The sequence below is a fragment of the Salmo salar genome, chromosome ssa24 (genome assembly GCF_905237065.1).
Source record: "Salmo salar chromosome ssa24, Ssal_v3.1, whole genome shotgun sequence".
NCBI classification, from domain to species: Eukaryota; Metazoa; Chordata; class Actinopteri; order Salmoniformes; family Salmonidae; genus Salmo; species Salmo salar.
Window position 1 is genome coordinate 28,126,360 of NC_059465.1, and position 14,785 is coordinate 28,141,144.

Below are 14,785 nucleotides of genomic sequence, written 5' to 3' on the forward strand. Positions count from 1 at the left end.
TTTACATGATAAGTTTTGGAAGCATAAATATGATATAACATTTCTACCATGACGATGAGACTGTGGGGGTGGCTAGGCTTGGCCTGTAATGATTGCAGCTTCCTCTATCCGTTCCCTCAGCGATTACAGTACACTAACTGGGAATACGGTAATCCATGTATTGAAATGATCTGCACAGCTCTCTCCTGCCCTCTCTCCAATTCCTGCTCTTATGTACAGCCAACAAGCAGAGCACGTCCTAGCTTTTGCAGAGATCTGATTAAAGCAGTGTACTGTTGTATATGAGTCATTCGTTTGGCGTGCTTGTGCAAGCCAACATTTACAGTATTACAAGTAGATGTACTTTGATTGCTTTTGTTACTAGTCTCATTTTAGGTAAGGCAAAGATAGAAATGTGTTCAAGCAATACACAAGAAACAGGCTTTTAAGGCTAGTGGAGAACTAAGAAAAATGCTGCCTGTGTCTTGAACAGTCTTCTGAAATGCCATCTGGGCCAATCACCTTCCTGGTTTTGATTCCCTCCTCAGTGGAAACCTCTGTTGTCCTATAAAGCAGAGCTGGCCTTTTCAGTTGGATGTTGAGGTGGGGTGGGGGCCTGATATATTGTAAGCAAAGTCCCGAGATGTACAGTATCTGGGTCGGGCTAACTGTTCAGTGATCGATAATCTCTCAGCTCCCTGCTTTGAAACCTATTGGCCAAATAACTCAATCAAAGAGCACACAGTAAAGCAAGAGGAACAGAGGAAATAAATCAAAGATAGAAGTGTTGCATTGATTGTTTGGCCAATCAATAGTGTACATACAAGACTCACTGAGCTCTGCAGGGCCTACTGTTCTGGACCTAGAGTACACAGGGCACGTCCTAATATAACTATCGTCACTCAGCAGACCCTGCAGAGTAAACACTATATCCATCAGCAAGGCCGAGGCAACACAGGAGGAATGCTCTGTTTGTGCAGACTGATGAAAAAACATCCGCAATGGAACTAAAGCCAGGTGTGAGAGCAGGAAACAGCCAATGCCTAGTTCTTGTTCAAAGCTCTTCAGCTCTATGTAGCTCCCCCACAGATCCGACTATGCTGGTACTGGATGTCTGTTGGCCTCTGAAGACAGGTTAGACAATTATTGCATCTGAGCTCCTAGAGTGTGTGGCTCTCCTTTTCTTTTTCAAGTGTTCTACTCCTCTAGTCAGCACCTCACCTACACATGTGTGCATTTCTTTCGCCTCCAGATTAGCCTCTGAAGACATGGCTGGAGATCTATACCACTGTGGCCAAACCACTGGCCTCTCCTGCAGTAGCTACAGCAGGGTTGATTCTCTATCCCCACCAGTCAACTTTCAGATGAAATGGGGCTGCTCATGTATCGGCCTGTTTGGAATCAGGCAGCACTCTTGGAAGCCTGTAGTTCAATGATACACTCCTTCCATCCTGTATCCACCCATCCTTGGTATGGGGAGGCAGGAAACAGCCAATGCCTAGTTCTTGTTCACAGTGAAGAGGGCCTGAGATATTCAATGATGTAATGAGGCTAGGACGAGTGCGAAGGCAGGGCTGCTTTACAATTGTCTTTACTTGCAGATTAATGCATATTATCTAGTATTTTGTATTTTATTAGGAACCCCATTAGCTACTGCTAAAGCAGCAGCTATTCTTCCTGGTGTCCACACAAAACATAAAACATGACATAATACAGAACATTAATAAACAATAAAATCTCAAAGGACAGAACTGCATACATTTAAAATAAGAATACACACATTTAAATGTTTATACCATAACGTTCCATGCATCATACACTCATAATCATCATCAATGTTAACGGCAATACTGCAGCCATTCATTTCCACAATGCTTTATCTAAGCTGGCCCTGATGTCACAGCTCCAGTATTCTGTAAACCCCAGAGAATCTCACAACATCAGGAAGTCACACGATAAAATAACAGCAACAATCCCTGTCCTTGGTCCTTGTACCTTCAGCAGTCTGAAGCCAATATTGTCAGCAGATATCAAAGCTGATTTGAACATTCTAGTCTAAGATCCTAAACCGAGCACAAACAGATCATGTGCAAATTAGATGGCTCAAAATATAGGCATAGTACAGATGGGTAGGTGGGTAGAGATATTGAGGTGGCAGGTGACAGATCTGCCACTACCAGAATGTCTTACTTTGTGGCCAATTAGTATGGACACATAAGGTTGAAATAAACAATGGGAATATTCAGTAAGACTGATTAATTGAATGAGCATCTTAGTGACATGCTCTTGCATACCAGACATATTTTTCTTAGTAGGGGCATTGCACCCTTGTCCAGTATCTTATTATGGTCACACTGACCCACTCCTATCTTATTTCCACACATTGCACTATTGACCTCCATAGGGCGTACAACAGGGGAAGATAATAACCTCTAACAGACTATTTCATACGTGTCACAATAAGAAAGTGCACAGCAGACACATGGGGGGTGAAAAGGTCACCCAGAGCAACTTCACCTGACCATAGATTACACAAAGCTGACGAAAAGCAATTATGAAGACAATCATAAATCGGAGGTGAGACGATGGACCTTCCACACACTAATAACACACTGCATGGATTTACTGTAAGAAAAGGGATTGGGAGTTTTTTTCTATTACGACTGAGCCTGGGAGGCCAGGAACCTCTATTCAAGTAGAATGAATGTAAAGTGACATTCCAAAATTGGACACTGCAGGAATAGTTTGAAACAGTAAACTTGAGCTAAACACAAAGGCATCATGCGAACTAACACTAAAGAGTTAAACAGCATGCCAAACTATGAATGTAACACACAGTTAAGACGCCACATTTTCTAGACTTTCAGCTACTCAACAAGAAGGTCTGATTTCATTACTACTAAAACAGGACTCAGGCGGTAAGCGTAAATATCCAGTCCATTTAAAAAACTGGAGGCCTCTAACACTTCAATGTTGTGATGAAAAAATCCTGGTGAAATTCATAGCACATAGAATGAAAAAGGTTTTTACCAGATATTATTCATCCTGATCAGACAGGTTTTTCACATGGACAATATACTGGAGATAATATACGACAATTACTTGAAACAATTGAACATTATGAAACACCGAAGATACCAGGTCTGGACTTCCTAGCAGATTTAGAAAAGATGTTTGATAAAGTACAACTGGAATTTATATATAAATGCCTGGATTACTTTCATTTTGGTGAATCTCTTATACAATGGGTTAAAGTTATGTACAGCAACCCCAGATGTAAAATAGTAAATAATGGTTACTTCTCAGAAAGTATTGAGCTTTTTAGAGGAGTAAAACAAGGCTATCCGTTGTCTCCATATCTATTTATTTTGGCCATTGAAATGCTAGGTATTAAAATTACATCCAACAAGAACATTAAGGGGTTAAACAAGCCATACAAGCTGGTTACAATTTCAGTTTTATCCTCCAGAAAAAATAGAACAAATATTACAATTAATGTTGCGGTTAAACTCAAATATACTGATTAATACAAAAACATTCTTTATGGAAAAAGTGTTTAAATATTGTATTATATTTGTTAATGATATTATGAATAGAAACGGAGGACTTATGTCACATATGCAGTTATTGAAAATATATGGGAATATCTGCTCAATCCAACTTGACAACCAACTGATTGCAGCACTACCACAAAAATGGAGGAGGCAAGTGGAAAAGGGAGAAGGTAGGGAACTTGTTTGCCTGCCGTATATTAAAGATACAAATTGGCTGAATAGAACTGGCCTAAATAGGAAAATATACCAGTTTCATTTGAGGACAAAAATGTTGACAGCTGCAGTTGCAGACAGTTGCAAAATAAATGGGAAGAGATTTTCAATGTACCAATTCCATGGCACTTGGTTAATGAACGGGTACAAAAAAACTACACTTGATTCAACACTTAGAAATATTCAATTTAAATTATTATATACAATTCTTCCAACCAACAGAATGATATATATATGGGGCATACAACAATCTCAGCTCTGTAAATGTTGCTGTGAAGAGACAGAATCAATAGATCATTTGTTCTGGTATTGCCCCTATGTAGCTTGTTTCTGGTCACGGGTTCAGGAATGGTTAAAAAATCCCAACATGCACTAAAAATTAACTTTACAAATAGCAGTGTTGGGCAATTTGGAAAGACATAGTCAGTCAATAAATAATACAAAAATACTAGTAGGAAAGGTTTTCACCTTTAGCTCACAATCTGTGGATACTATACGATTAGAAAGGTTGGAAAATTATATAAAACATCACAATACAATTGAAACATGTATGGCACATGGAAACCAAACGAGGGTGGTCTATGGTGATAGGTGGGATGGGCTGAGAGTGGCTGAGGGTTGGTAAAGTATGATTGTTATGTGACTGCTTTATATACAGTTGAAGTCAGAAGTTTACATACACCTTAGCCAAATACATTTAAAGTCAGTTTTAAACAATTCCTGACATTTAATCCGAGTAAAAATTAGCTGTCTTAGTTCAGTTAGGATCACCACTTTATTTTAAGAATGTGAAATGTCAAAATAATAGTAGAGAGATTTATTTATTTCAGTTTTTATTTCTTTCATCACATTCCCAGGGGGTCAGAAGTTTATATACACTCAATTAGCATTTGGTAGCATTGCATTTAAATTGTTTAACATGGGTCGAACATTCCGGGTAGCCTTCCACAAGCTTCCCACAATAAGTTGGGTGAATTTTGGCCCATTCCTCCTGACAAAGCTGGCCTCCTTGCACGCACACGCTTCTTCAGTTCTGCTCACAAATTTGTGGCTTCTTCCTTGCTGAGTGGCCTTTCAGATTATGTCGATATAGGACTCGTTTTACTGTGGATATAGATTATTTTGTACCTGTTTCCTCCAGCATCTTCACATGGTCCTTTGCTGTTGTTCTGGGATTGATTTGCACTTTTCACACCAAAGTACGTTCATCTCTAGGAGACAGAACGCATCTCCTTCCTGAGCGGTATGACGGCTGTGTGGTCCCATGCTGTTTATACTTACGTACTATTGTTTGTACAGATGAACGTGGTACCTTCAGGCGTTTGGAAATTGCTTCCAAGGATGAACCAGACTTGAGGCCTACAATAATTTTCTGAGGTCTTGGCTGATTTGTTTTGATTTTCCCATGATGTCAAGCAAAGAGGCACTGAGTTTGAAGTTAGGCCTTGAAATACATCCACAGGTACACCTCCAATTGACTCAAAGTATGTATATTAGCCTATCAGAAGCTTCTACAGCCATGACATCATTTTCTGGAATTTTCCAAGCTGTTTAACCTGTTGGGGCTAGGGGGCAGTATTTTCACGGCCGGATAAAAAACGTACCCGATTTAAACTGGTTACTACTCTTGCCCAGAAATGAGAATATGCATATAATTAGTAGATTTGGATAGAAAACACTCTAAAGTTTCTAAAACTGTTTGAATGGTGTCTGTGAGTAAAACAGAACTCATATGGCAGGCCAAAACCTGAGAAGATTCCATACAGGAAGTGCCCTGTCTGACGATTTGTTGTCCTTCTGTTGCATCTCTATCGAAAATACAGCATCTTTTCTGTAACGTGATATTTTCTAAGGCTTCCATTGGCTCTCTAAAGCCACCAGAAAGTGGAATGGGGTGTCTGCTGTCTCTGGGCAAAGTACAGCAGCAGAGTTTGTAAGTGGTCAGCCTGGGGACAGTCAGACTGAGATGCGCATTCACGAGACTTCTCAATTTTTTTCTTTCAGCCTTTGAATGAATACAACGTTGCCCGGTCGGAATATTATCGCTATTTTCCGAGAAAAATAGCATAAAAATTGATTTTAAACAGCGTTTGACATGCTTCGAAGTACGGTAATGGAATATTGTGCATTCTTTTGTCACAAAATGCGCTCGCGCATTACCCTTCGGATAGTGACCTGAACGCACGAACAAAACGGAGGTATTTGGATATAACTATGGATTATTTGAAACCAAAACAACATTTTTTGTTGAAGTAGAAGTCCTGGGAGTGCATTCTGACGAAGAACAGCAAAGGTAATCCAATTCTTCAAATAGTAATTCTGAGTTTAGTGAGCCCCAAACTTGGTGGGTGTGAAATTAGCTAGCCTGTGATGGCCGAGCTATGTACTCAGAATATTGAAAAATGTGCTTTCGCCGAAAAGCTATTTTAAAATCTGACATAACGTTTGCCTAAAGGAGTTGTGTATCTATAATTCTTAAAGTAATTGTTATGTATTTTGTCAACGTTTATCATGAGTAATTTAATAAATTCACTGGAAGTTTTCGGTGGGTATGCTAGTTCTGAACATCACATGCTAATGTAAAAATATGTTTTTTGATATAAATATGAACTTGATTGAACAAAACATGCATGTATTGTATAACATAATGTCCTAGGAGTGTCATCTGATGAAGATCATCAAAGGTTAGTGCTGCATTTAGCTGTGGTTTTGGTTTTTGTGACATATATGTCTGGTTGTATATGTCTGCGTATCGCTGCAGAATGCTGTGGTAGCCATGCTGGTTAAGTGTGCCTTGAATTCTAAATAAATTACAGACAGTGTCACCAGCAAAGCACCCCCACACCATCACACCTCCTCCTTCATGCTTCACGGTGGGAACCACACATATGGAGATCATCCGTTCACCTACTCTGCGTCTAACAACGATACAGCGGTTGGAACCACAAATCACAAATTTGGACTCATCAGACCAAAGAACAGATTTCCACCAGTCTAATGTCCATTGCTTGTGTTTTTTGGCCCAAGCAAGTCTCTTCTTATTATTGGTGTCCTTTAGTAGTGGTTTCTTTGCTGCGATTTGCCCATAAAGGCCTGATTCACACAGTCTCCTCTGAACAGTTGATGTTGAGATGTGTCTGTTACTTGAACTCTATGAAGCATTTATTTGGGCTGCAATTTCTGAGGCTGGTAAACTCTAATGAACTTATCCTCAGCAGCAGAGATAGCTCTGGGTCTTCCTTTCCTGTGGCGGTCCTCATGAGAGCCAGTTCCATCATAGCGCTTGATGGTTTTTGTGACTGCACTTGAAGACACTTTAAAGTTCTTGACATTTTCTGGATTGACTGACCTTCATGTCTTAAAGTAATGATGGGCTGTCGTTTCTCTTTGCTTATTTGAGCTGTTTTTGCCGTAATTTGGACTTGGTCTTTTACCAAATAGGGCTATCTTCTGTATACCATCCCTACCTTGTCACAACATAATTCATTGGCTCAAACACGTTAAGAAGGAAAGAAATTCCACTATTTAACTTAAAACAAGGCATACCTGTTAATTGAAATGCATTCCAGGTGACTACCTCGTGAAAGTGGTTGAGAGAATGACAAGAGTGTGCAAATCTGTCATCAAGGCAAAGGGTGGCTTCTTTGAAGAATCTCAAATATAAAATATATTTTGATTTGTTTAACACTTTTCTGATTACTACATGATTCCATATGCGTTATTTCATAGATGTGGTGTCTTCACTATTATTCTACAATGTAGAAAATAGTAAAAATAAAGAAAAAACCCTGAATGAGTAGGTGTGTCCAAACTTTTGACTGGTGCTGTGTATTGTCAAGGATTGTGTGGTTTCATGAGTTAAGTGCTGTGAAAAAGTATTTGCCCCCTTTCTAATGTTCTCTACTTTTGCATATTTTTTATACTGAATGTTATCAGATCTTCAACCAAAACGTAATATTAGATAAAGGGAACCTGAGTGAAAAAATATCACAATTACATATTTATTTCATAAACAAAATTATACAACACCCAATGTCCCTGTGTGAAAAAGTAATTGCCACCTTTTGCTGCAATGACTCAAACCAAACACTTCCTGTAGTTTGGTTTAGACTTTTTCATGCAGAACGGCTGTAACTCAGCAAAATGTGTGGATTTTCAAGCATGAACTGCTCGTTTCAAGTCCTGCCACAACATCTCATTTGGGATTAGGTCTGGACTTCCAAAACTTCAAATTTGTAAATTTTTTGCCATTTTCATGTAGATTTGATTGTGTGTTTTGGATCGTTGTCTTGCTGCATGACCCAGCTTCAGCTCACAAACAGATGGCCTGACATTCTCCTGTAAAATTCTCTGATACAGAGCAGAATTCATGGTTCCTTCTATTAAGGCAGTCGTCCAGGTCCTGAGGCAGCAAAGCAGCCCCAAACCATCACACTACCACCACCATGCTTGACCGTTGGTATGAGGTATTATTGTGGAATACAGTTTTTGGTTTTCGCCTGGCATAATGGGACCCATGTCGAACAAAAATAAATGTGTTTGTTTTCTTCCAGACCCCCCAAAAAAGGTATTCTCATGTGATTTAATCATTGACATGGACTCAGAACATCCAATTTCGTTGTTTCTCTATGAACAATTGTACATTTGAGAGTGAAAACACACAAAAAAAATGAAACCAAGAAAAATAAAACTGAGAACATAATTTGGGAAAATATAAAACAGAAACCATAGCGCACTACTTTCTCTTGTACACTAAGGACCCCGGGAAGAGTTGCATCGGAGAGGTGCTCTGTCAAGTTGGTTGTTAATTTATTTAAAAAAATATATATATTTTACCTTTATTTAACTACGCAAGTAAATTAACAAGAAATTCTTATTTTCAATGATGGCCTAGGAACAGTGGGTTAACTGCCTTGTTCAGGGGTAGAACAACAGATTTTACCTTGTCAGCTCAGGGATTTGATCTTGCAACCTTTCGGTTACTAGTCCAACACTCTAACCACTAGGCTACCTGCTTCTCGAGAACATTCAAAGTCATCTAATCATTGCTATACAGCCATGTTCAAGTCTTGTCATAGAATTTCAAGCCGATTAAAGTACAAACTGTAACTCTGTCGCTCAAGAACATTCAATGTCATCTTGGTAAGCAACTACAGTGTATATTTGGCCTTGTGCACGACCGGTAGACCCATGGGGCAGCGCACAATTGGCCCAGCGTCGTCCAGGTTAGGGGAGGGTTCGGCCGGCAGGGATGTCCTTGTCCCATCGTGCTCTAGCGACTCCTGTGGCGGACCGGGCGCATGCAGGCTTACACGGTCGCCAGGTGTACGGTGTTTCCTCTGACATATTGATGTGGCTGGCTTCTGGGTTAAGTGGGCATTGTGTCAAGAAGCAGTCGTGTTTCACAGGATGCACGGCTCTCGACCTTCACCTTTCCCGAGTCCGTACGGGAGTTGCAGCAATGAGACTGTAACTACCAATTGGATACTATGAAATGAATGAACATAACAAGATTCAACAACTGAGACATAAACTGAACAAGTTCCACAGACATGTGACTAACAGAAATGGAATAATGTGTCCCTGAACAAAGGGGGGGGGGGGTCAAAATCAAAAGTAACAGTCAGTATCTTGTGTGGCCACCAGCTGCATTAAGTACTGCAGTGCATCTTCTCCTCGTGGACTGCACCAGATTTGCCTGTTCTTGCTGTGAGATGTTACCGAACTCTTCCACCAAGGCACCTGCAAGTTCACAGACATTTCTGTGGGGAATGGCCCTAGCCCTCACCCTCCGATCCAACAGGTCCCAGACGTGCTCAATGGGATTGAGATCCGGGCTCTTCACTGGCCATGGCAGAACACTGAAATTCCTGTCTTGCAGGAAATCACGCACAGAACGAGCAGTATGGCTGGTTGAATTGTCATGTTAGACTGTTATGTCTTGATGAGCCTGCAGGAAGGGTACCACATGAGGGAGGAGGATGTCTTCCCTGTAACACACAGTGTTGAGATTGCCTGCAATGACAACGAGCTCAGTCCGATGATGCTGTGACACACCGCCCCAGACCGTGACGGACCCTCCACCTCCAAATCAATCCTGCTCCAGAGTACAGGCCTCGGTGTAACGCTCATTCCTTCGACGATAAACGCGAATCTGACCATCAACCCTGGTGAGAGAAAACCGCAACTCAGTGAAGAGCACTTTTTGCCAGTCCTGTCTTGTCCAGCGACAGTGGGTTTGTGCCCATAGATGACATTGTTGCCGGTGATGTCTGGTGAGGACTTGCCTTACAACAGGCCTACAAGCCCCCAGTCCAGCCTCTTTCAGGCTATTGCGGACAGTCTGAGCACTGATTGAGGGATTGTGTGTTCCTGTGTAACTCGGGCAGTTGTTGTTGCCATCCTGTACCTGTCCCGCAGGTGTGATGTTCGGATGTACCGATCCTGTGCAGGTGTTGTTACATGTGGTCTGCCACTGCGAGGACGATCAGCTGTCCGTCCTGTCTCCCTGTAGCGCTGTCTTAGGCGTATCACGTACGAATATTGCAATTTATTTCCCTGGCCACATCTGCAGTCCTCATGCCTCCTTGCAGCATGCCTAAGGCACGTTCACGCAGATGAGCAGGGACCCTGGGCATCTTTCTTTGGTGTTTTTCAGAGTCAGTACAAATGCCTCTTTAGTGTCCTAACTTTTCATAACTGTGACCTTAATTGCCTACCGTCTGTAAGCTGTTAGTGTCTTAATATCCATTCCACAGGTGCATGTTCATTAATTGGTCATGATTCATTGAACAAGCATGGGAAACAGTGTTTAAACCCTTTACAACGAAGATCTGTGAAGTTATTTGGATTTTTACAAATTATCTTTGTAAGACAGGGTCCTGAAAAAGGGTTGTTTCTTTTTTTGCTGAGTTTATTTATATACACTGCTGTTCAAAAGTTTGGGGTCACTTAGAAATGCCCTTGTTTTTGAAAGAAAAGCCATTTTTTTGTCAATTAAAATAACATCAAATTGATCAAAAATACAGTGTAGACATTGTTAATGTTGGAAATTACTGTTGTTGCTGGAAACGGCTGATTTGTAATGGAATATCTACAGAGGCGTACAGAGGCCCATTATCAGCAACCATCACTCCTGTGTTCCAATGGCACATTGTGTTAGCTAATCCAAGTTTATCATTTTAAAAGGCTAATTGATCATTAGAAAATACTTTTGCAATTATGTTCGCACACCTGAAAACTGTTGTGCTGATTAAAGACGCAATAAAACTGGCATTCTTTAGACTAATAGAGTATCTGGAGCATCAGCATTTGTGGGTTTGATTACAGGCTCAAAATGTCCAGAAACAAAGACCTTTCTTCTGAAACTCATCAGTCTATTCTTGCTCTGAGAAATGAAGGCTATTCCATGCGAGAAATCGGAAAGATTGAAGATCTCGTACAACTGAAGATCTCGTACAACGCTGTGTACTACACCCTTCACAGAACAGCGCAAACTGGCTCTAACCAGAATAGAAAGAGGAGTATGAGGCCCCGGTGCATGACTGAGCAAGAGGACAAGTACATTAGAGTGTCTAGTTTTAGAAACAGATGCCTCACATGTCCTCAACTGGCAGCTTCATTAAATAGTACCCACAAAACACCAGTCTCAACGTCAACAGTGAAGAGGCGATGCTGAACACTGAAATCTAAACTTTAGGATGTCACAGGAGGAGATTGCAGTCCAACATTCTTTATCTGATCTTCTTTTCCTATTTACCATATATAAGGGTATATAAGAGTATGATAATTCATTTCAGCAATACCTGCATTTGGTAAACAGCTTGCTCACTTATGCACGTACACACATAGGCCTGTAAGGTGGCAGATACCCTAGTGGTTAGAGTGTTGGGCTTGTAAACGAAAGGTCACTAGTTCAAATACCTGAGTTGACAAAGTGAAAAACCTGACGATGTGCCAGTGAGGAATGCACTTAACCCTAATTTGCTTCAGGGGTGCTGTATTACCATGACTAACAACACATTTCACTGCACCTATTTGGTGTGTGACAATGAAAACATATATTTTAAGTGGATGAGTGGATGCTGCACCCCTCAAACACATTAAATAGATGGCTGAAAAAGACAGATCCTCAGGTGGGTGGGGCATGTGCATTTCTAGTTTATACTCTTGTGGGGCAGGCCAGTAACCAGAGGGTTGCCCGTTCAAAAAGCTAGGCTGACGGCTGCACCCTTGAGCAAGTCACTTAACCCCTAACCTGCTCCAGGGGCGCTGCTCTTCGGCTGCTCCTATGCTTCTTTCAGCCTTGTGTGTGTCATGTCGTGTCTGGACGGTAGGCAATTAAAGAACAAAAATAAACCTTTTCGTTTTTATGGACAACAAAGTTGTACCTGTATGTTAAAATATGTTGATGTTACACGTTAAGATACAGTGCCTTCAGAAAGTATTCACACCCCTTGACTTTTTTTTGTGTTGTTTTGTTTTGTTACAAGGTGGGATTAAAATGTATTTAATTGTCATTTTTTTGTCAATGATCTACACAAAATACTCTGTAATGTCAAAGTGGAAGAGAAATTGTAATGTTTGTAAAACAAAATATATATTAAAAATAAAACACATACACATACACATACAAAAGTATTCAACCCTCTGAGTCAATCCTTTTTTTATGGAAGTATGGACACACAGACAAATCACCACTCTTAAATCTCTTACCTGCAGAGGGGGTCTTGGCGGCAGTTCTTCCTTAGCTCCAGGCAGTAGGGTTTGACTTTGTCCTCGAAGGAGCAGAAGGGCACGATGGTCTGCCTCCTCCGTTCAGCACAGCCCTGGTCCTGGCAGGGGCAGAAGAGCAGCTGGTGGCTGTAGTTGGTGGGTACACGGTCCAGGAACTGCCTAAGGGCCTTGTGACAGCGCTTACGGTTACACGGTTCCCCTTTGCTGCAAGTGGCAATGTAGGAGGAGCGCTGTTTCTTACAGGTGTTGTTGAAGTTGCAGGCCTTCGCTGCATCCAGGCACGGGTTACAAGTCTTGCTGGGGTCAGAGCAGGTGTTGGCTTTAGGGGTGACAGTGTGCATCCCTGCAGAGAAGGGGGAAGGGGAGCATTGGAAAAATAATATGCACTTAACTATCTATTGCAAAGCTGTGTTGTTATTATGGGTCTGACCTATAGCATTTGTTAACTGGCTCGTGACAAAATTATTTGACACCATCATGATAACACAAGTTAAGTTGATGTGCTCCGACTATTTATGACCATTTATGTTGTCAAGTTTGTGAGTGCTGAAAGTGGGCTTCATGATGATGGTCTTAGTGCTCTCCCTATGCTAGGGGTTATTCAATATCATATATTTTTTCCAAGCCAACACCAAGCCATCTGAGACTTGGATAGCTCGCCTATATCCATTCTTACTGAATAATTGATTTGGAGAGGCCTTGAGTGAAATGTGAATGAATAAAGTTGATTCTGCTCATTTGATTGCTTCATGTCTCCCTGGATTCTTCCCACCACTAAGAAAGAACATGATGTACCACTGTAACTAAACACCATGACACAGACCTACTGTTTACAACATGTGAATTAGATGTCTTGTTGCTTATTGACATGTGTAATTGGTTTGTGAGTATGGGATATTAAACACAGGAGCTCAAGGACATGGGAAAGGCTCACTGTATTGTGGCCTATTGGACAGTTTAAGTGGCAGATGAACCATTTCCTTTACTTACTGTGATCACACCATGTCATCTAGATATCGTAGAAAACAGAAGTCAATAAATGTGCATAGTCTGAGAGGAGTTTGGACTAGTGGTGGTACATGCCCATCTGCTTTTGAGATATCACTAATAAAAGAGTATCACATTCACTCACATTCCGCTTCCCTTATATTTAGGCTGTATTAGAGAAGATAACCTCCCTCTTCCTGTAGATGATGGTATTTCAGAGGGTGCGCTGGCTTGGTGACATCCAGGGAGATTCATCTCTTATTAAACAGAACCAATCTCACTCTGTGTCTATCACACAGCATTGAGGAAAAACCTTTCCGATGGACTGCATGAGCAGCTGTACTGTCTGTAAGTGGTGTATCACAGATGATCAGTCCTAGAAATGCCATACACAGAATGGACATCACACAAACACGGAGCATTTCCATCCAGGATTTAACCACATGTTTTACCCAAAAGGCTCAGGTTTTTCTGTTTCCATCTACGCAGGCCGGCACCCATGTCTCACTGGACCTGCTCTCACCTGGGGCCAACGCCAGGCCACTGGTACATTCCAGCTTGCATTTACATAACAATGGCTAACTGTGAACTTTAACACCTTCTCACAAAGCAATTATTTTCATTATGCAGAAGTTGTTGTCACCCCTAGCTATGGAAACACAATTTCCCTAGTATAACATCAAATCAAATCAAATTGTATTAGTCACATGCGCCGAATACAACAGGTGTAGACCTTACAGTGAAATGCTTACTTACGAGCTCCTATCCAACAATGCAGTTTCAAAAAAATACAGATAAGAATAAGAGATAAAATAAACGAGTAATTAAAGAGCAGCAGTGAAATAACAATACGAGACTATATACCGGGGGGTACCGATACAGAGTCAATGTGAAGGGGGCACCGGTTATTGGAAGTTGTATGTACATGTAGGTAGAGTTATTAAAGTGACTATGCATAGATGACAACAGAGGGTAGCAGTGGTGTAAAGAGGGGGTGAGAGAGGGGGTGAGTGGGGGAGGGGGGGCACTGCAAATAGTCAGGGTAGCTATTTGACTAGATGTTCAGGAGTCTTATGGCTTGGCGGTAGAAGCTGTTTAGAAGCCTCTTGAACCTAGACTTGGTGCTCCGGTACCGCTTGCCGTGCGGTACCAGAGAGAACAGTCTATGACTTGGGTGGCTGGAGTCTTTGACAATTTTTAGGGCCTTCCTCTGACACCGCCTGGTATAGAGGTCCTGGATGGCAGGAAGCTTGGCCCTGGTGATGTACTGGGCCGTTCGCACTACCCTCTGTAGTGACTTGCGGTCGGAGGCTGAG

General features: G+C 41.4%; 1 protein-coding gene across 1 annotated transcript in view; it reads right to left on the minus strand.

The window, feature by feature from the left end:
* The window catches only part of LOC106585718 (GDNF family receptor alpha-2), a 62,174-nt gene that overhangs the window by 22,796 nt on the left and 24,593 nt on the right, over positions 1-14,785 (minus strand). Inside the window, exon 4 of the mRNA XM_014172255.2 lies at positions 12,462-12,825. Coding sequence (XP_014027730.1) covers positions 12,462-12,825 — 364 coding nt within the window. The remainder of the gene's footprint in view (positions 1-12,461; positions 12,826-14,785) is intronic.